The sequence below is a fragment of the Pelophylax lessonae genome, assembly GCF_965119305.1.
Source record: "Pelophylax lessonae genome assembly, chromosome: 4".
NCBI lineage: Eukaryota > Metazoa > Chordata > Amphibia > Anura > Ranidae > Pelophylax > Pelophylax lessonae.
In genome coordinates, this window is record NC_138771.1 from 138,898,931 (window position 1) to 138,919,071 (window position 20,141).

A 20,141-nucleotide genomic window follows, 5' to 3' on the forward strand; every position below is an offset into this window, starting at 1 on the left:
TCACAAACTGGTTACATGGGGATTCAGCTTCACCGACTCACCATGAAGGTGTGAGACGACCTATGAGTAATAACCATAAGAAAAAAGGAAAGAATGGTAAGAAGCCATTCAAAGGATAAGTCAATTCCCACGCGGTATAAAAAGCAAAAATTAATTAAAGCAAAAACTTTATTCAAATTAGAAAATTAAATACATACAAAATGATCACAAGTGTCTGCAACAAGTAACAAGACATGACATACACACATAATTAAAAAGGCATCCAGGTGGCAACACAGGGTGACCAAATCATTAGAAACGCACTCGATAGCAAACAGGTAAATACACAACTAAATTCCCACTGGTTGATTGATCTGGGCTTTAGTGCACTGGCCAAAAAATAAAACATATGGCATAGACTAGAATATGCAAATTGGGTTGAAAGCCAGAGTCATGAAAAAATAGGTGTGTATCTCTTTTCAAGGAGTGAAATCCTGGCGAGGGAAAGATGGATGACCTGGACAGTTAATCAGCAGGTCGCTGAAGGGAGGCACTCCTAAGCCAGCATTTGTGTACAATAGGGATCAATGGAAATCATCCGAAACGTAGTCCTCGTGGTTAACGTGTTGTGGAGATCAGGTAAAAGGACCGCTAGCAGCAGGTATTCCTATTTAAGGATTATGGTACACTAACATCCATTCAGTGAACTACCACAGTGTAGACATCAAGATGTATACAAGGGGGAGCTAGGCAGGATAGACAAGTATCACCAAATAATTTTGGGAGTATATATATTCACTGCACATAACGCTTCACCCCAAGGATAGAGTTCCACGTTCAGTCGATGGCACGTAGATGATCAAAGTCGGTGCAATTCAATCCCAAAGTGTCCTCAGTCAAAGTTAGGTGATAGACACAGCAGTATAGCTAGTGAGTGCAGTCCCGAGAGCCGAACTTCCCATATACAAGCGCGGTGACATTTTTAGCAATCAGCTGGCTATTAGCAGTCGACAAACGCTGAGTAGTTGGGTTAAGGATGGCTCGATGCACACCTGGTCATCACCTGGAGGTATCAGACGTCACTGGATGATGCGTTTCGCCCGCCAATCAGCGGACTTCTTCGGATCAGAGGTGGGAATATATTAATGGTCCTTTTATATTGTTTAATTCAATAAGATCAGCTGTACCCTCCCCCACAGTTATATTGTCCAAATTGCATCACAGTTTAAACACACGTAACACATGGAACAGCGGAGTAAATCAGGAGATGAGAGTTGGCTACAACTATAAACATTCCAGCCGATAAAAATGGATAAACAAAAAAAAAAACATGCTGGGATCACTCCTAATTTCTCTGATCAAAAAGAAGGCGAAAAAGCCCCTCCATGAAATCAATTGTGGTTGACAGCGGGTAAAGAAATGGATTTAATTACCAAAGTCTCTTCACACACAGTCTAATATTTGTTGAGAGGGTATAAGACATACTATGAGTCCCGAGTAAATTCAGACACCAATTCTTGAAAGACAGTAGATCCCAGATAGGCAATTAAATTGCCGCTAATTAGCAAACATCTATAGTATTGGGACCCATTAACTAATCATTTTAATTCATAAAAATAATAACGATAATAATGGCGAATCATGAATAGAGATGCCGTCCACGGGTATTAACCCTACAGAAATACATTCAAATTGAACTCCGTGTTCAACCCATTCGGCATCAAAGTATCTAAATGGTAGATCCAAAATTTTCTTTACATAGAAGTATCCTGTCAAAGTCCCCTCTTCTAGGGGGCAGGTCAAGTGCAAAAAATACCTTTGATTCCAAGATCATCTGTGCTACTAGCATGGTGATCCTTAATGTGTAGTACAACGGGGTTCTCTTTTAGTTTCTTAGATTTCTCCTTATCCTGAGCAGATGATTTTTTGATGTCCCTAAGATGTTTGCCAAAGCAAACTCTCAATTGGCGTTTCGTTTTGCCTATAAATTATTTCTGGAAAGGGCATTCAAGCATATAGATCACTTTAGATGTTGAGCAATTAATAAATCTCCTAATCTCAAATGTTTTGATCTGTCCACATGGATACATGCCAGAAAGTTTTGGCATGTCAGTAAGCCAGTCACCTTCGCATTTTCTTTTGAATTCAGAATGGACCACTAAGTCCCTGAGATTTGGGGCTCTTTTTGCTACCATAGGAGGCCTTGGTCCTGTGATTTTTGCAATGGAAGGATCAGATGTAAGGATGTAAGAATGTGCCAGTGCTTCTGGAGCACCGTCTGAAAACTCTTCCACTGTCTTCCATATTTGGTGATAAACCTCAAATAGCTCTGGAGTTCCTCATTATTGACCACCTTAGTGATTTTCTTAGTTAACAGTGTATTCCTATTAGTCTGTAAGGCCCTCTTCTTTGCTCTCCAAAGGACTCAATGAGAGTACCCTCTCTCCCTAAATCTTTTATACAGTTTGGAAGCCTCCTCATTGAACGGTTCCAAATCAGAACAGTCCTGCCTAATTCGGAGGAACTGACCGATTGGGATGCCGTTTTTTAATGACCCAGGATGATGACTGTCTTTTTTCTGTGGTTGCTGGTAGTTAGGGACCCCTCAGTTGATATGATATTTAAGTCTATAAATTGAATCACTTTCGTATCAAATATATATGTTAATCTGATATTCATATTGTTATGATTCATTTCACGGAGAAATTTCTTCAGTTGAACCACTGTCCCCCCCCCCCCCCCACAGTATGAGAATATCTTCGATGTACCTCAGCCAGTGAATCACTAGTTCATCAAGCATGCACGCTCGCGCTCATGAACACACACAGTATGCACACATGCTTGTGTAGTTGCGCTCAAGGTCCTAATCCTGTGCACAGTTCTATGGACTATTCTATGTGCATGCACATTCCTTTGAGCACAGTATTTCCTTTGAGCACGGGTTTGAGCGTGTTTTTTCTGACACCCTACTTCCGCCGTCAGCTTCTTACCTGTGCATGACCCCGCTCTCTCTGGACCCTTCCTCTGCTACCGACTGCCTACCTGTGTAAAACCCTGGCCTGGCTCATGACCACATCTCCTCTTCCAGTAGTCTAACCATGTAAAACCTTGACGCAGCTTCCAGTCTATGTCTGCCTACCTACCAGAACCAGATCCTGGCTACCCTGCCTACCAGGTCTACCCTCTGGGTCCTACTCTACACTTCAACACTACCAGTGCATGGGCTGCCCACCACAATTGATCATGGGACATCCTTCTGCCGCATCAGACACCATTTCAGTCATCTCTGTCAACCATTGCCTTCCGTCTATGACCTCTGCATTTTCAAAAGCATCCCCAGTATTCATGTAGACATGGAAACATGCTGTTAGCTGTTGTTGCTACATCTCTTATCTCTTTAGGTTAATTTTTCCAGGAGATACTAGTTTTAATGAAATATTAAAAAGAAAAACACTAGATATAAATAAGAAAACCAGCTGCACCCCTTACTGCTGCCTCTGCTTTCCTAGCAGCCTGTTAGGCAGACTTGTATAAAGTACTCAAAATTTCTACTTGAGTAAAAGTACAAGTGCTCGATCAAAAAGTGACTTGAGTAGAAGTGGAAGTGCTCGCAGAAAAAGTTACTTAAGTAGAAGTACTAAAGTATTCAACATTTTTTTTACTTAAGTATTGCAAGTAGTTTTTTCAAAAAATTTGCTACTTAAGTACTAAAAGTAAAAAGTACCAGTAGTTTTGAAAAAAAAATTCTACTCAAGTACTGAAAGTAAAAGTACAAGTACTGTGTTATGTAGTTATTAAAGAAAGAAGTCAAAAGTTTGAACATCATATTGTTTTTTATTATTTCAAATGATTTATTCAAATGATTAACCTGTGTTTGTTAGTAGTTTCTTGATGCACTTTAAGCACTGTAGCACCATTTATTTGTTTGTTTCATATTTTCTTTTTATTGGAAAGATTTGGTATAGCAGCTTTTATTATACACAGCCTTTATTTTCGTATGCGCTGATTTACAAATGACATTATACACATTTTTTTGAGCTTTATGCAACCTGCCATCTACTGTTCTGGCAGTGGTAATTTTTTTAAAAGTAACGAGTAACTATGCAGCACAAAAAAAAATACTTGAGTAGAAGTATCAAAATCATCAAAAAAATGTAGTGAAGTAAAAGTAGAAGTAGGAGAAAAAAATTCTACTCTAGGAAAGTACAGATACCGCATTTCGGTACTTAAGTACAGTACTTAAGTAGTTCTACTTCGTTACTATACATCTCTGCTGTTAGGCCACCCACAACAAGAACAAATGGACTACAGGCTGCAAGAAGGAGCAGGCTAAATGGTGGTCTGGTTCCATTTTAAGCTGTACAGCATCCTGGGATTTATTGCTCCAGGGATGTGCTGGAAAGAAGCTGAGTACCCATGCAAGCACCTAGTGGTGCCTGCATTCCAGACAAGCTGCAGGTATAACATGAATGCAGGTGTTAGTTCTCCTTTTAGGGAGATCACTCTTCTGGCTGATGCTAGTTTGTGGAAAACTGTACTCTATATATTCTGGTGTGGACTCTGGAGGGGACCTGGGCAGATACCGAATGGAAGCTGCCTACCCCTGCATTACAGCATGTAGGTTTGTAGCCTAGAGAATAGTAGGGCTTCTGGGCCTAGGCCCAGGGATAGACTCCATGTGAGGACCCATTACTGGGGGACTTATGAAAGAGCATATGGGAAGTTGGCAGGACTTTAAGAGTTTGATTTGGTGGCACTAATGTGTTCTGCACTGTGAACGGGAAAAGTTAAAGTTAAGAAGCTTTTATGCCAAGTTCTTGACCATCTTGTTATTCAGTAAACCTTTGAAAAGCATCCAGTGTGGGCTTTCTTTATTTAAGCAGATGGGCTTTGAGCCAGGAAAATATGAGTACTGTGTGAGAGGTGGGCCTCGGGCCTCGAGTATGTGGAACATAATATGGCAGAGTTTCTCCTAAAGAGTTTCTACCTTGCCAGCTTGGCAGGAAGCAACAGCGAATCCAGGTCAGGCAAAGTCAAGCTACGGATACAGTATAAGCTTGCTTTAGTTTTATTCTAAATTGCCACAACTACTATTTTTTGTAGCACCAACTGGGAATCAGTAGATACACCAGATCTCTGGAAAATTGTGACAGTACTTAGTAGCTGAAAGTAACAGCACAGTTAGGATTTGCATATGTTATTAAACATAACTTTATCTTTCATTTTATGGGTAGCAATTACTTTGAGTAAAAAAATAAGTTCAAGGATCACAAGGGGTGTGCATTTTTACAATACCAAGGAATTGGTAGATTAAGATAATCAAGCAGGTTTTATCTGAAATAGTAACAATATAATAATGTCCAATGTACACTTGATGTGTTACATTCCAATGGAATCATTGGAAAAAAAACATTCAAGTTATCAGAATTTATATACATTTGAAAGATTGAAAGCTTCTAGAAGATATAATAAGTGTCATGAACAGGTAACGGCACAAATGTGGGTGTGCTGATCACTTACTTAGAATGAGTTACTCTACTTTTAAGCAGTAAACCATTACATGGTAGTGGGAATCACTAATCAGCTGACGTAGTTTTGGACTTTGCTGTTGTTTGATCATTCTATACTGCTGATATTATTCTCCAAGACTAAGGATATGAGCAACTGAAAACTCCTTATAACTTCTCAAAACTTTGAGAACCAAAAGCGGAACAAACAGGAATTCAAGTAAGATCCTTATTTTATCATAAATAGGTTACATACTAGCACAATCAGTAATGACACTGAACTCTTATGCTTAGTAGAACTTTTAGGAAGGGGAGGCTGCCATTGTTCACTTTTTTCTAAAAAAAAAATATTGTTGATTGGATGTTATCCTAACCCACTAACTCTTACAGTTTACGTATCACTGACCCGAAACAAGTATACAGATCAGTAAAGCCAGATATAAGTATTTTGTCTGCATCTTGCTCTAAACCAGTATTTTAAAATATTGAAGCAAGAGAGTCAGGCAGCCAAGTAACTAGCAAGGTCAGCAATGGCAGGCACCATGATTCTCTCTTGGCAATTGAATGTACACTTTAAATGATCCTGTTATAGTAAAAATAAATGTTACTTCTTCTGTAATTATATTTGGTTTTTTTTTTAATGTTGCTTTAGATGCACCAACAAGTTACAGTATATTACAATTTTTATATTTTTTATTAAGTTTCAAATCTGAATGTATTCTTATGTTAAAGCATAACAAACTAAAAGCTATTTTACATATAGATGTATGGGATACTTATGCTGCATTGTCCTCTGATATGGACAGAGTCAACATGATATATAAGGTGGCAAGAAATGTGTAGGTTTCATATACAAATCTGGGACTATAGCAAACATTCTCACATGCAAATCCAAAAGGTTGCAGCCAATTAAATCAATCTAAAAAGAAGGGGAATTAGAGGAGCATGGAGGTACCTTTAATATAAAATTGCTATAAGTTATTCATTGTAATACATTGTATAAATCTTTTTTATGGTGCTCAGATAGATATGAGTAGAGACCAAACTTTACCTTTTTGGCATTATGTCTTTCCTTTACAGCAAATGTGTACAACAATTCAACAATTCAAATTTATGAGCATGTAGCTTGATTGAATAGCTTCCACTATACAACTATGACAAAAATATTTAAATTAATATATTATATGTTAGAGACTGTTCTAAAAAGAATGTAGGCAATTTACTGTTTTGTAGAACCAACATAAGCTATTATTGAAGGGTTAAGTGAGTGACAGAATGAAAGTTGTTTGTTGTATTCCATGGGTTTGCTGGACGGTTAGTCAACTGTTTGTCAAGTATTTCTTACTGCTGCCACTTTGATGTTGGATATCTTTTTTCATATTAATCTCCTTAACTATTTAAATTGTATGCATGAATGTTATATATGAAAACTACTATCTGGCTTTAGTGGCCTTTTAAAGTCAAGGACTATGCCACTGAAACAACCCTGTTTCACTCATTAGCTCTGTGGTTTAACTATGTATTTCCTGAAATGAATAAAACTTTCTTTGCTTTTCATTTATTCAATTCTAATTCTTACCTGTTCCTGGTTTGCTAAGTTATGCATTTGGTTTGATCACTTCTGCTTTAAAAATGGGGATTGTCTACAAATGAGCGCACACCTTACATTTTTAATAGCTTAGTATATATTGGTAAAATATTAGCACAGGATGAATAAAATGTAATATTTTATATGTTTATATCAAACACTAAATAGGAAGCAGAGCAACCAATTGCTTTCAGAACAGCTGCAGTTATTCTTAGAATGTTGCTATGCCTATACTTCATTCTATGCACTCTGAGTCCTGCATGCTTTGACTTTTCTTCAGGTAGAACACATGCAGCTCTGCCTCATCCCTTTCTGTTAGTCAACACATTAAGTGACTGAGAAAGGTGGCATGATGTGCTTATGATTGCCCTTGTGCTACTGAAAAGGATGCCACTACCATTGTCCTAAAGTCAATTAACCACTCCCTATGTTATGAAAGTGCATTGCCTGCTGCATGAAATGACAGGCTGGCTTGGCCAAATATGTTTGCTTTGTTCATAGGTGTGCACACGGGGGTGTGCCGAGTGTGCCTGGGCACACCCTAATCACCCTGTGCAGTGCCTATTCCACCTGCTTTCTGGCACCCCCTGTCTGCCTCCTGAAGTGCTTCCGCCTTCCCTCCTCTTCTCTCCCACCGGCTGCTGTGGGAGATGTTTCAGAATGGAGAGTAGTGAAAGGGGCTAGTAAATATTTCATTTACCAGCCCCTTCCTTTTTCAAATGAACACAGTGAGTGATCTGTAACTAGCTCTTGAGTTCATTCTTAACTGAGCATAATAAACTATGTTTACCATGCTTCAGGTTGTGAATGAACAGGAATCTGCTTAGCACAGAGCATTTCCCATTCACTCACTGTCCTGTGCAACTGAGGCTGCAGAGAAAGGGACTGGGGAATTTCTGTTCCTCAGTCCCTTTCTCTGTCTCAAAATTGAGACATCAAGTGTCTATTTAAACCCCTGATATTTACCAAAGCCCCCAATGATTCTTCTAAAAAAATTGTAAAAAAAATAATAAAACATATTGTAAAAAATAGTAAAGATAAAAAACTACTGACATTATCCACTGCCCTACTTACACCAATCTCTGCTCTACTGACATTGTCCACTGCTCTTCTGATATACATGCATGTGTTTTTGTGCTCTGTGCTCCTAATGTTATATGCTGGGCACACCAATGGCTTTGTTGCATTATCAACTAACAGTGGTGTGGAAACCACAGGGCCCTAATGAAACAGTTTTGACCTCTTTTTCTATATCCTTGAATTACATCAGTACTTGCTTACTGCACCATACACATGCATACTGTTTATGTCCAGGGTTAGTGTAACGGAGCTCCAATACCCAGCCTAGGTATCTCCGCTGTATAATCCTTGGAGCTGAGGAAATACTTAAATATCCAAGGCAAAACCCCCCCAGTAACTGGACGACACACAGTTCTGAGAGTCAAACTAGACTAAGTTTGTTTATTGAAAAGACAAGGGATCTCCAATCTAGGAAAACCCCTCCCTCTTTGAGCCATCCCACACACATGGCTGAACATCCCATAATAACCTTACTTACAGGAACAATAGACTGCAGGTATTTAACAATAACAAACCCCCACCCATCTCCTGAGGGACACTGCTCCCTCACTCTTCCAACAAAAACAACACACTCTCAGTGTCCATTCCGCTACACTGCTCCCCCTTAACCACAAGCCGGCATACACAGTCTGATCCATAACGGATCGGCTTGGGGATGTCCGGGGAGTACTCACAGATCATTTTTCCAGTTCAGTTTGTCGCGATAACCCGTCAGCATTGCCATTCTGTTTTCCGGGGCGGTAGTGAATAGTAAAGTCATACGGTTGTAACGCCAAACTCCAGCGCAACAACCGGGCATTGTCCCCTGCCACTCGGTTTAGCCATACCAACGGGTTGTGATCTGTGAGTAGGGTGAACTGTTGTCCATACAAGTAGGGCTGAAGCTTCTTTAGGGCCCACACCACAGCCAGGCATTCTTTTTCTATGGCGGCGTAGCTGACTTCCCTGGGGAGAAGCTTCCTGCTCAAGTAAGCTACAGGGTGTTCTCCGCCATCTTCTCCGACCTGGCTCAATACCGCGCCCAATCCAAACATTGAAGCATCTGTGTGAACAAGGAATCGTTTAGATGGATTGGGAGCCGCTAGTACAGGACTATTAACAAGGGCCTGTTTGAGCTGTTGGAATGCCTGTTCACACTCTGGGGCCCATACTACTTGGCGGGGTAGGTTCTTTCTAGTCAGATCAGTGAGGGGTTTTGCCAGGGTGCTGTAGTTCGGGACGAATTTGCGGTAGTAGCCAGCCGTCCCTAGGAATGCTAAAACCTGGGTTTTGGTACGGGGGGTTGGCCACTTGGCCACTGCCTCAACTTTGGCGGGTTCAGGCATTTGTTTCCCACACCCCACCCGGTGTCCCAAGTACTGCACTTCCGCCATCCCAATATGACATTTGCTTGGTTTGAGGGTTAGACCGGCCTCTCTGATCCGGTCTATCACCGCTCCTATGTGTCTCAGATGCTCCTCCCAAGTCTCACTAAAAATCGCGATATCATCCAAGTATGCACATGCATAATCTTGGAAGCCATCAAGCAGCTGATCCACCATCCGTTGGAACGTGGCTGGGGCGTTTTTCATCCCGAAGGGCATGACCTTGAATTGGAACAACCCAAAGGGGGTGACAAAGGCCGACTTGGGAATGGCATCTGGGGCTAGGGGGATTTGCCAATATCCCTTACATAGATCGATGGTCGTGAGGTATCGACCTCTGGCTATTCGATCTAAGAGCTCGTCTATCCTGGGCATGGGGTAAGCATCTGATACTGTTTTGTCATTGAGTCTCCGGTAGTCTACACAGAAGCGGGTAGTTCCATCCCTCTTCGGTACCAAGACCACCGGAGAAGCCCAAGGACTATCAGAGGGTTCTATGACTCCGAGACGGAGCATCTCTTGTATCTCCCGTCTCATGTGTTCTTTGACAGCCTCAGGTATTCTGTAGGGAGTCTGTCTGAGGGGTGGCTGTTCCAAAGTGTCTACTCGGTGCATCACTAGTGGAGTGTATCCAGGTACGTTTGAGAATGTTGCTCCCTTCGTGGTTAGCAATTGCCTTGCCTGGATGCGTTCTTGGGGGTTTAACCTTACCCCCAGCTGAACCTCATCTAAGGTGCCAATCATATCATCCTCCCCCAGAAGATCTGGTAAGGGAAGATTCTCAAACTCGTCGTAGGCGGGCGCACAGATTGCAGCCACATCCTCCGTTCTCTTATAATAGGGTTTGAGCATGTTCACATGGAGCATGCGTCTCCCCCCACTCCCAGAGCAAGGACCAATCACGTAAGTGGTGTCGCACCTCTTCTCCACTACTTGGTATGGGCCCTGCCAGGAGGCCTGTAGCTTGTCATGGCGAACAGGTTTTAAAATCAAAACCTTTTGGCCAGTCTGAAAGCTACGTCCTCTGGCGCCTCTGTCATACCATTGGCGCTGGCGAGTCTGCGCCGCCTGGAGGTTAGTACGCACATTCTGAGTCAGTTCCTCCAAGTGGTCACGGAACTCCAACACATAGGGTATAACAGGGGTACCATCCTCACCTACTGCTCCTTCCCAGTGTTCCCGGATTAAATCAAGGGGTCCCCTTACTCTCCGTCCGAACAGTAGTTCGAAGGGGGAGAATCCTGTAGATTCCTGTGGCACCTCCCTGTAAGCAAATAGCAGGTGCGGCAGGAATCTCTCCCAGTCCCGACTCGTGGCTGTGAAAGTTCGGAGCATTTTTTTCAATGTGCCATTGAACCTTTCACATAGACCATTTGTCTGGGGGTGGTAGGAAGAACTAATGATTGGCTTAATGCCACACAGTCTCCAAAGCTGTTGGGTGACTTCCGCAGTGAACTGAGTGCCCCGATCCGAAACTATCTCCCTGGGAAAGCCCATCCGGGAGAAGACCCGCATCAGTGCCTCAGCCACTGTCTCCGCGTGTATATTTGTTAGAGCCACAGCCTCCGGATAGCGGGTCGCATAGTCCACTATTGTTAGGATGTACCTTTTGCCGGACGGGCTGGGTTTGGCAAGGGGTCCTACAATATCTACCGCTACCCGTCCGAATGGCTCCTCTATGATGGGTAGGGGTTGTAATTTGGCCTTGTGGCGATCCCCCCGTTTCCCTACCCGTTGACAGGTGTCACACGTTTGACAGTATTGTCTCACATCTTTGGAGATGCCAGGCCAAAAGAAGGTGTGGGTAAGCCGGTATCTAGTGCGGCTGACCCCTAAGTGGCCCGACAGGGGGATATCATGGGCTATCTGCATTAATTCTCTCCTGTATTTCTGGGGGACCACTAATTGTCGGGTGGGGACTGGTAGGGACCCTGCTGCGACCCTCTCTGAGTCACGGTACAATAACCCCTGGTGCCAGGAATATTTCTCTCCCTCTAATCCTGCCTGTGACTGGGCTACTTTATCCCTATAGACCTGTAACGTGGGGTCACTAAGGGTTTCCTGCCCAAATGCTGTGGGAGTATCCCAGGGAATGAGGTTAACACTTTGGGGAATTAGTATTACCGGGCCCTCAGAGGGCGTGCTGTTTTCCGTGGTGTGGGCCTGGGACCGGGTGGTAACCGGGTATGCCTCGTTGGTGACCTGGGCTGGTACAAAAGCTGAAGTCAACTGGCCGAGATCATTCCCCAGCAGGACATCAGCGGGAAGTTCCTGGATCAACCCCACATGAATTAATCCGGATCCAGCACCCCAGTTCAGGTGTACTCTTGCCGTGGGTAGCCTGTGTATTGCTCTCCCTGCAACCCGTACGGCTACGGAACCCCCGGTGCGGTCGGCATCTGGAACCAGGTGACGTTTGACCAGTGTGAGGGTGGCGCCGGAATCTCGTAGACCTTCAGCAGTCTTTCCATTCAGCTGTACTGACTGGCAATGGTGTTGCCTGTTGTCGGTAGCAGCCTGTACAGGGTCAGCCTCATGTAGGATACTCCAATGTTCTTCCAATTCTTCAGCTCTGAGGTTGTCTGGGGCAGCCTCAGCTTGATAACAATGAGCGGCAGCCCGTGCTGGGGGAGGTGGCCCTGGTCGGATCCACGCTGCTTGTTCCTGGTTCTTTGCGCAGTCTCTCTGATAGTGGCCAAATTTCTTGCACAAATGGCACTGCACTCCGTTGCGCCCGGGGTATCGATTTGCCGGAGGGTTAGGGATTAGTCCTGGTCGTTGTGGTGCTGGCAACCCTGGGTTATTGTTCAGTGGTCTGGGGTTTGGTCTGAAGCTACTCCGTGATTGCCTGCGGGCATCTTGATATTCATCGGCCTGCCTGGCCGCTTCAGGGAGAGTGGTAGGTTTGCGGTCCCTTACCCACTCCTGTACCTCTGGGTTTAGACCGTTATAGAATTGTTCCAGTAAAATCAGCTGGGTGATCGCTTCTGCTGTGGTTGCCTGACTGGCTTGTAGCCAGGCTTGGGCTGCCCTCTGCATATGGCAAGCCCATTCGGTGTGGGAGTCCTTCTCCTGTTTCTTGGTTTCCCTGAAGCGTCTCCTGTACGCTTCTGGGGTGATGGCATATCTTGGCCAAAATCACTTCCTTTACCCGGCTATAGCTTGAGATTTCCTCCTCTGGCACGGCTCTGTAGGCTTCTGCTGCACGGCCTGACAGTTTACCAGCTAGGATCCGTACCCAGTCTGTCAGTGGTACTTGGTACAGCCTGCATTGCCGTTCAAAATCTTGCAGGAAGCCATCGATCTCTTCCTCTGCTTCCACAAACTTTTTAAAGGCATCATGTGGTACCTTTAATCTTGTCTCTGGTGCCTGTGTAGTAGTTGGCCGACTCTCCAAGGCACGCTGCTCTGCCAGCCGGAGTTGGTTCTCCCGATCCTCTCTTGCTGTGATGAAGGCATCCACTTGGGCTAACGTTGCCTGTACCAGCTCTATTGAGGGGTTTTCTCCATAAAACGCTAGCCTGCGTTTCACTTCTTTGTCAAATTCTGTATCCATGGCTTCCGTAACCATACTGCGTGCCCGATCCTCCTCGGTCAGCTCTGCAATCAGCGTGGCTTTGGTTTTATTGCTGGCTATCTTCCCTCTTGCTTCCAGCAAATCCTTTAACGTGGCTCGTTTTAATCCAGCATAGTTCGTCTCCATTCACACTTCCATTCGTGTAACCGAATTTGTACAAACTGCGGTTCTCCCGTTGCCGTTTATGTATCCAAATCCATACGAATGCTGCTTCCTCTTGCTGCAAGGCTTGTATCCGACCGCTTGCCACCAATGTAACGGAGCTCCAATACCCAGCCTAGGTATCTCCGCTGTATAATACTTGGAGCTGAGGAAATACTTAAATATCCAAGGCAAAACCCCCCCAGTAACTGGACGACACACAGTTCTGAGAGTCAAATTAGACTAAGTTTGTTTATTGAAAAGACAAGGGATCTCCAATCTAGGAAAACCCCTCCCTCTTTGAGCCATCCCACACACATGGCTGAACATCCCATAATAACCTTACTTACAGGAACAATAGACTGCAGGTATTTAACAATAACAAACCCCCACCCATCTCCTGAGGGACACTGCTCCCTCACTCTTCCAACAAAAACAACACACTCTCAGTGTCCATTCCGCTACAGTTAGAATAGACAGAAGCCAAATATTCTACCAGCATATACAGCGAGTAACAACAACCCATGCAATCCATACATACAAAGAAACTAAAACAAATAAGCTCAGAAATTAAGTTATGTGTAATAAAATGGAATGAAACTGGGAAAAAGTATTAAACACTCAAACTGAAATTTTTTTTAATACTTTGTACAAAATCCTTTGTTGGTAATGACAGCTTCAAGACGTCTCCTGTATGGGGAAACTAGTCGCATGTATTGCTCAGGTGGGATTTTGGCCCATTCTTCCACACAAACAGTCTTCAAATCTTGAAGGTTCCGTGGGCTTCTTATATGAATTCTGATCTTTAGTTCTTTCCATACATTTTCAATTGGATTTAGGTCGGGTGATTGGTTGGGCCATTCTAGCAGCTTTATTTTCTTTCTTTAATTCCAATTGAGAGTTTCCTTGGCTTTGTGTTGGGATCATTGTCTTGCTGAAATGTCCACCCTCGTTTCATCTTCATCATCCTGGTAGATGGCAGCAGATTTTTATCAAGAATGTCTTGGTACATTTTTCCATTCATCCTTCCTTCAATTATGTAAAGTTGGCCAGTACCGTATATATTGAAATACAGCCCAGCACCATGATGTTCCCACCTCCAAATGTCACTGTTGGTATGGTTTTTTTGGGGTGCTGTGCAGTGCCATTTGACCTCCAAACATGGTGTGTAATATAGAAAAAGTTTATTTTTGGTCTCATCTGAACAGACTAAATTCTCCCAGTATTTCACAGGCTTGTCTAAATGTTGTACAGCAAACTTTATCCGCTTGCCGACCGCTGCATGACTATTTACTGCGGCAGTCAGCCGCTCCTGGGCAAAGCGACGTAGACCTACGTCGCTTGCCCAGGAGCCTGTAGGGGGCGAGCGCTCGCTGCCGTGGGGGGGTCGTGCTGCCGGGGGCGAGCACCCACCACCGTGGGTGCGCTCCCGCCCCGCTAGTTCCCTGTCTTCCCTGCGTGTGTGACCAGCGGCTCCGATGTCCGCTGGCCACTCGCGATCTTCCACAGGAGAAGGACGGACGGCTGATGTAAACACAGCCATCTGTCATTCTCCCTGATGTAAGCACAGAGGCTATGCAATCCTGCTATGTAGGATCGTATGTCTCTGTGGTTACATCACAAGCCACGCCCCCCACAGTTAGAATCACGCCCCTACGGATACATTTAACCCACTGATCACCAATAACCAATAACCAAGTTAACCTCTTCCCTGCCAGTGTCATTTTTACAGTAACAGTGCATATTTATAGCACTGATTACTGTAGTAATGTCACTGGTACTCCCAAAAGTGTCAAAAATGTCATTCAGGGGTCCGATCTGTCCGCAAAAAAAATCGCAGATCGCCGCCATTACTAGTTAAAAAAAAAAAACAATAAAAATTATAAATCTTTTCCGTAGTTAGTAAACGCAATAACTTTTGCGCAAACCAATCAAAATACACTTTTTGTGATTTTCTTTACCAAAAATATGTAGGAGAAAACAAATTGGCCTAAAATGTAAAAAAAATTTGATTTTTACATTTTTTTTTGAGAATTTCATATAAAAAAAATGTGAAAAATATTGTTATTTTTTCAAAACTGTCACTCTTTTTTTGTTTATAGCGCAAAAAATAAAAATCACACAGGTGATCAAATACCACCAAAAGAAAGCTCTGTTTGTGGGGAAAAAAAAGGACACTGATTTCATTTGGGTACAGCGTTGCACAACCGTGCAATTGTCCGTTAAAATCACGCAGTGCCGAATCGCAAAATAGGCCCTGGTCTTTGAGCAGCCAAATCCTCCGGAGTGGTTAAACAAGCTTCAACATGGTTTTTTCTTAGCAATGGAGTCTTGTATAGTGAGTGTGCATACAGGCCATGGCGGTTGAGTGCATTACTTATTGTTTTCTTTCAAACAATGTTACCTGCTAATTCCAGATCTTTGTGAAGCTCTCCACAAGTGGTCCTTAGCTCTTGGACAACTCTTCTGATAATTCTTTTCACTCCTCTGTCAGAAATCTTGCGAGGAGCACCTGGTCATGGCTGATTTATGGTGAAATAATGTTCTTTCCCCTTCCTGGACTATGGCCCCAACAGTGCTCACTAGAACCTTCAGAAGTTTAGAAATCCTTCTGTAACAAATGCCATCAGTATGTTTTGCAACAATAAGCTTGCGAAGGTCTTGAGAGAGCTCTTTGCTTTTACCCATCATGAGATGTTTCTTGTGTGAAACCTTGGTAATGAGACACATTTTATAGGCCATAAGTTGAGACTGAACCAGCTGATATTAATTTGCACTGACAAGGGGAAAGTTTGCTTTCTGATTACTGATAGATTTTAGCTGGTGTCTTGGCTTTCCATGCCTTTTTGCACCTCTCTTTCTTCATGCGTTCAATACTTTTTCCCAGTGCCATTTCTTTTTATGACACTTAGATAACATTCTGAACATATTTGTTTTGATTTCTTTGTATGTATAAGTTGCATGGGTTGTTACTTACATGTGGTGAAAATTTCATGTCAATAGCACCTTTAGAAATATATTTACCTAGAAAAATTATGACATGTTAAATACTTATTTTACCCACTGTATACTGTTGCAGGAAGACAATGCATTCAAAATAAACCCATGTAAAACATAAAATGAGATTTTGCAATTTCCTTATGGCTACATAAACTGCAATTGGCTCAAATAGGCAACTTACAATCCCATCAAAAGGACTGCTTTCATGAAGTCTTGTTGTAAAATCTCTTTACACAACTTGCCTAATGTGTACCTCTTTTCTTTTTACTTTTTTACATAATTCATTATTCATATTAGCCATATGCCATCTTTCCTAATTTGTTCATTAGCATTAGTGGGTGGTGGGAGGGTTCTTTGCCAGGAATTAGATGTGTAATTGGATGATTATACAGCCATCTGTTTCTTGTTTTAAAAAATGTTGCAGACAACAAATGAGAATGGAGAAAACAGGGCAAAAATGGGAGGAGCCACTCTGATCTAGTCTCTGCCGCTTATGCACATATAGGAGCATAATGACAAACTAAGCCCCCGTTCACACTAAGGCGACCTGTGAGGCGACCTGGTCGCCTCACAGGTCGCCGTAGGTCGCCTTCCATAGGGAAGCTGCGGACCCGTTAAAATAGGAGCGACACAAGTCGTTCCGACTTAGAAAAAGGGTCCGGAGCTTCTTTGGGGCGACCCGGAGGCGACCGCCATAGACTTCAATGTTATGAAGTCCGTGGCGGCCGCTCCGAGGTCGCGGCACGCTGCTCGCACCGCAACCTCGGAGGTCGCCCCTCTAAGTCGGATCGCCCCTATGTGAACGGGGCCTTAAAGTCTTTTCACATGCTAGTGTAAATTTTTGTTTATTAAAAATCTTACAAACATACAACATAATAAAAACATATTAAGATACAAAAAAAAATAAATGATATTTAAACAAACAAAATGTAGCATAAGTGCCGGTTCACACTTATGCGATGCGGGAAGGCTGCGAATTTGCAGCCTGTTCCCGCATCGCGCACGCACCCCCGGCAGTTCACACTGCCATATGCGATACGCTGGGGGTGTCAATGTAATCTTAACGACACCCCCAGTTTGATCGCATATCGCAGTGCGATCGTGCAGTTCGCACAGGATCGGATCGCACAAGTGTGAACCGCTGTGCGATCCGATCCTGATGCGGCTGCAAAAATGCCTCCTGTGCGTGTTTGCTGCGGGTGCGATGTGAATTTAGCCATACAAACTGTATGGCTAAACTCGCACCGCACAGCCGATCGCATGTAATGTCGGAGCAGTGCGCTCCGATATTACATGCGAACCCGGCACTCGCACAAGTGTGAACCGGCACTAATTCAGCGTAAATAAACAAACTAGTCTTTTTGCCAGAAAACATAAACAAAACCAAATATACAAACCAAGATATATGTTATTACCTGTACTATTATTATTGTAAAGAATGCTGAAATTCAGAATAGCCATTCTTTCACACACTCCCGAACCAGCTAGGGACTTTGTGACTATAGCCCTTATTGCCTGGAGTGCTGAGTCAATCGTTCCCAAAATCCTAGCGAGCATAGAAGAAGAATAAATCAACCCAGCAATCGCATACCCAAACATCAGTCAAAACTAGATGAAGGGTACAACGGGAATTAGTATTGAACAAACTCACACCAGGTCAGGTGAGCCTAATTACACTATCATATGCAGATGAAATTGTATACAGAAACATAATTAACCTAAGCTAATTAACTAGCCATCTGGACAGAAACAATCCAGACCCAGACAGTGTTATAATTAACATGCTAATTAACAAAGCACTGCAAAAGGCTAAAACAAAGTACATTACACATTATCCTAGGTTTAAATATAGAACACCTTATTAAACGACAACAGCACAAGACCCCAGTAGCAGACTGTCTCCTACATTGAAGTACTTGGAATCCACATCTAAGCAATGCCTTGATTATTTTGAAGTTACAGACTTCATGGCAAGGGTCTACCATAACCATATTCTCAGTATCCATTAGGTAGTTGTCCATCATTATCTTGGTGACCCTAATAGACACAGGGTGAATTACACATACAGAGGGGCCTAGAGAGCTGAGAGAGGGATTTCTCAACCTCTCTAAGGTAAGCTGGGTTCCACGGGCCCCCCAACCAAAGTGACTACCTTAAAAGCCAGGGCCCATAGTCAGTAGGCAAGTCCCCTCCAAAAGCCCCTGTCCTGAGTGAGTTTGTCACAATTATTATTATTATTATAATGCACAACAAAGCCCTAACCTCCACCTAAACTCACCCTCAGGCTAAGAAACAATTACACATTTAACCCTTGCCTGCAGCCTTTTTCCAAAAATCTGATCTTCTAAGAATCTAGGGGACATGAAAGGACAGAAAGAAAAGCCGCACACCCAGAGACTGACAGACAGAGCTACGGGACCTGACATTCCTCTGCGCCTTTGTCCATGTTCCCAGCCGCCATCTGTCCTTCTCAAGACTCCCAATCTTCCCAACCTCACCCAGAATGTTGTGTACCACCACCTCGACAGGAAGGACTCCATTGTCCAATGTTCATTCCACGTGAAGTAATGGACTACTAAGCTAACTAAAAAAAGTGGTTCAAAATCAAAATCCTGATGCGACTCAAAAGACCTGTACGACCAAGTGGGAAAGGAAAGGGATACCCAGAGCCCCACCCACCCGCTTATAGTCTTCTATATTGAAGGGGCACCGAAGCAAGAAATGGTCCATCGTCTCCTCAACACCACCACACTCCACTCTTGGACAACCACGGTTCCCTGCAGAGTAATGCTTCAAGTTGCCCTTCACATAGAGTCTTCCATGGAACGAGAGGCAGGACAAATCCCAAAACTTTAGAGGGATTCTCTCTAGATTAATCAAACACAGGCCCTCCCTCATAACAAGGCCTGGGCAATCCCTCAAGGCCAGTGGCTCACTAATGGCAGATTCAACAACCCTCCTCTCTATGGTCTTCATAGGAAGAGACTTAATTTCCTCCGCCGTCACTCGCCACTGCCAAAGCATTTTCAGGCACGGGGCAACATAAACTGGGAACTTACCATGTCTAACCCTCAGACTTTTTAGTGGTCCACCATTCTCCCAGCTTCGCAGAAAAGGCCTAAACAAGGACTGAAAAATACCAACCCACACAGGCGGTTCCTCTGCCACCATGTTACCAAAAGTATGTTTCAAAAACATCAGAGAAAAGAATACCACCATGGTGACCATACCTAGGCCACCTATTTGCCTGAAAAGGTAGGTTACAGACCTCCTAATGAGGTTCAGTTTGTTCCCCCATAACTGCAGGAAGAAACAGCTGTGGATCTTTGCATAGGGAGACACTGGCAAAACACAGACAAAGCTGACATACAGAAATACTGGGATCAGGTAAGTTTTAATCAGATCAATCCTTTCCCTCTAAGAGAGTTTCCATTCTTTATAGCTGGTAACCTTGGCATGGGCATCTTGTAGCCTGCTTTCCCAATTTGCAAGGCTGAAATCGCCGGGACCAAATTTGAGGCCTAAAACTTTAATTTCCTGCAGGGGGCTCTGGGAAGGTGCCCGGAAGCTCAAAGACATCGCCTTCCTCTCCCATCGAAAAAATGTCACTCTTATCCTGATTGATCTTTGAGCCAGATGCCTCAGTATACTGCTCCATCACCTCCTCCGCCTCCCCTGTCCCAGAGATGAAAACAGACACGTCATCACATAGGCCACAACCCTCAAAGGGAGCTCACCAGGAATGCCCAAAGGCACTCTTCACAACGGTCTGCTCTCTAATCTGAAGAAGGGATCGATTTCGAACGTGTATAGCAGGGAACTCAAAGGACACCCCTGACGCACACTTAAGCCAACCTCAAAGGGCCGTCCGATCCAACCATTTACGAGCATGAAGCTTTCAGCCC

At 43.6% G+C, this 20,141-nt stretch overlaps 2 protein-coding genes across 2 annotated transcripts in view; one reads left to right on the forward strand and one right to left on the reverse strand.

The window, feature by feature from the left end:
• Positions 1-5,571: 5,571 nt before the first annotated feature.
• The window catches only part of SLC28A1 (solute carrier family 28 member 1), a 105,726-nt gene continuing 91,156 nt past the window's right edge, over positions 5,572-20,141 (forward strand). The window contains exon 1 of the mRNA XM_082256712.1: positions 5,572-5,706. The gene's annotated coding sequence lies outside the window, so the exon portion shown is untranslated. The remainder of the gene's footprint in view (positions 5,707-20,141) is intronic.
• On the reverse strand, positions 8,744-13,221 carry LOC309552557 (uncharacterized protein; the record flags this gene model as incomplete). The annotated part of the gene is given in 2 exon segments (XM_082253510.1): positions 8,744-12,647; positions 12,649-13,221. Coding segments are annotated over 2 exon segments (4,389 nt in total). The 3' UTR covers positions 8,744-8,831.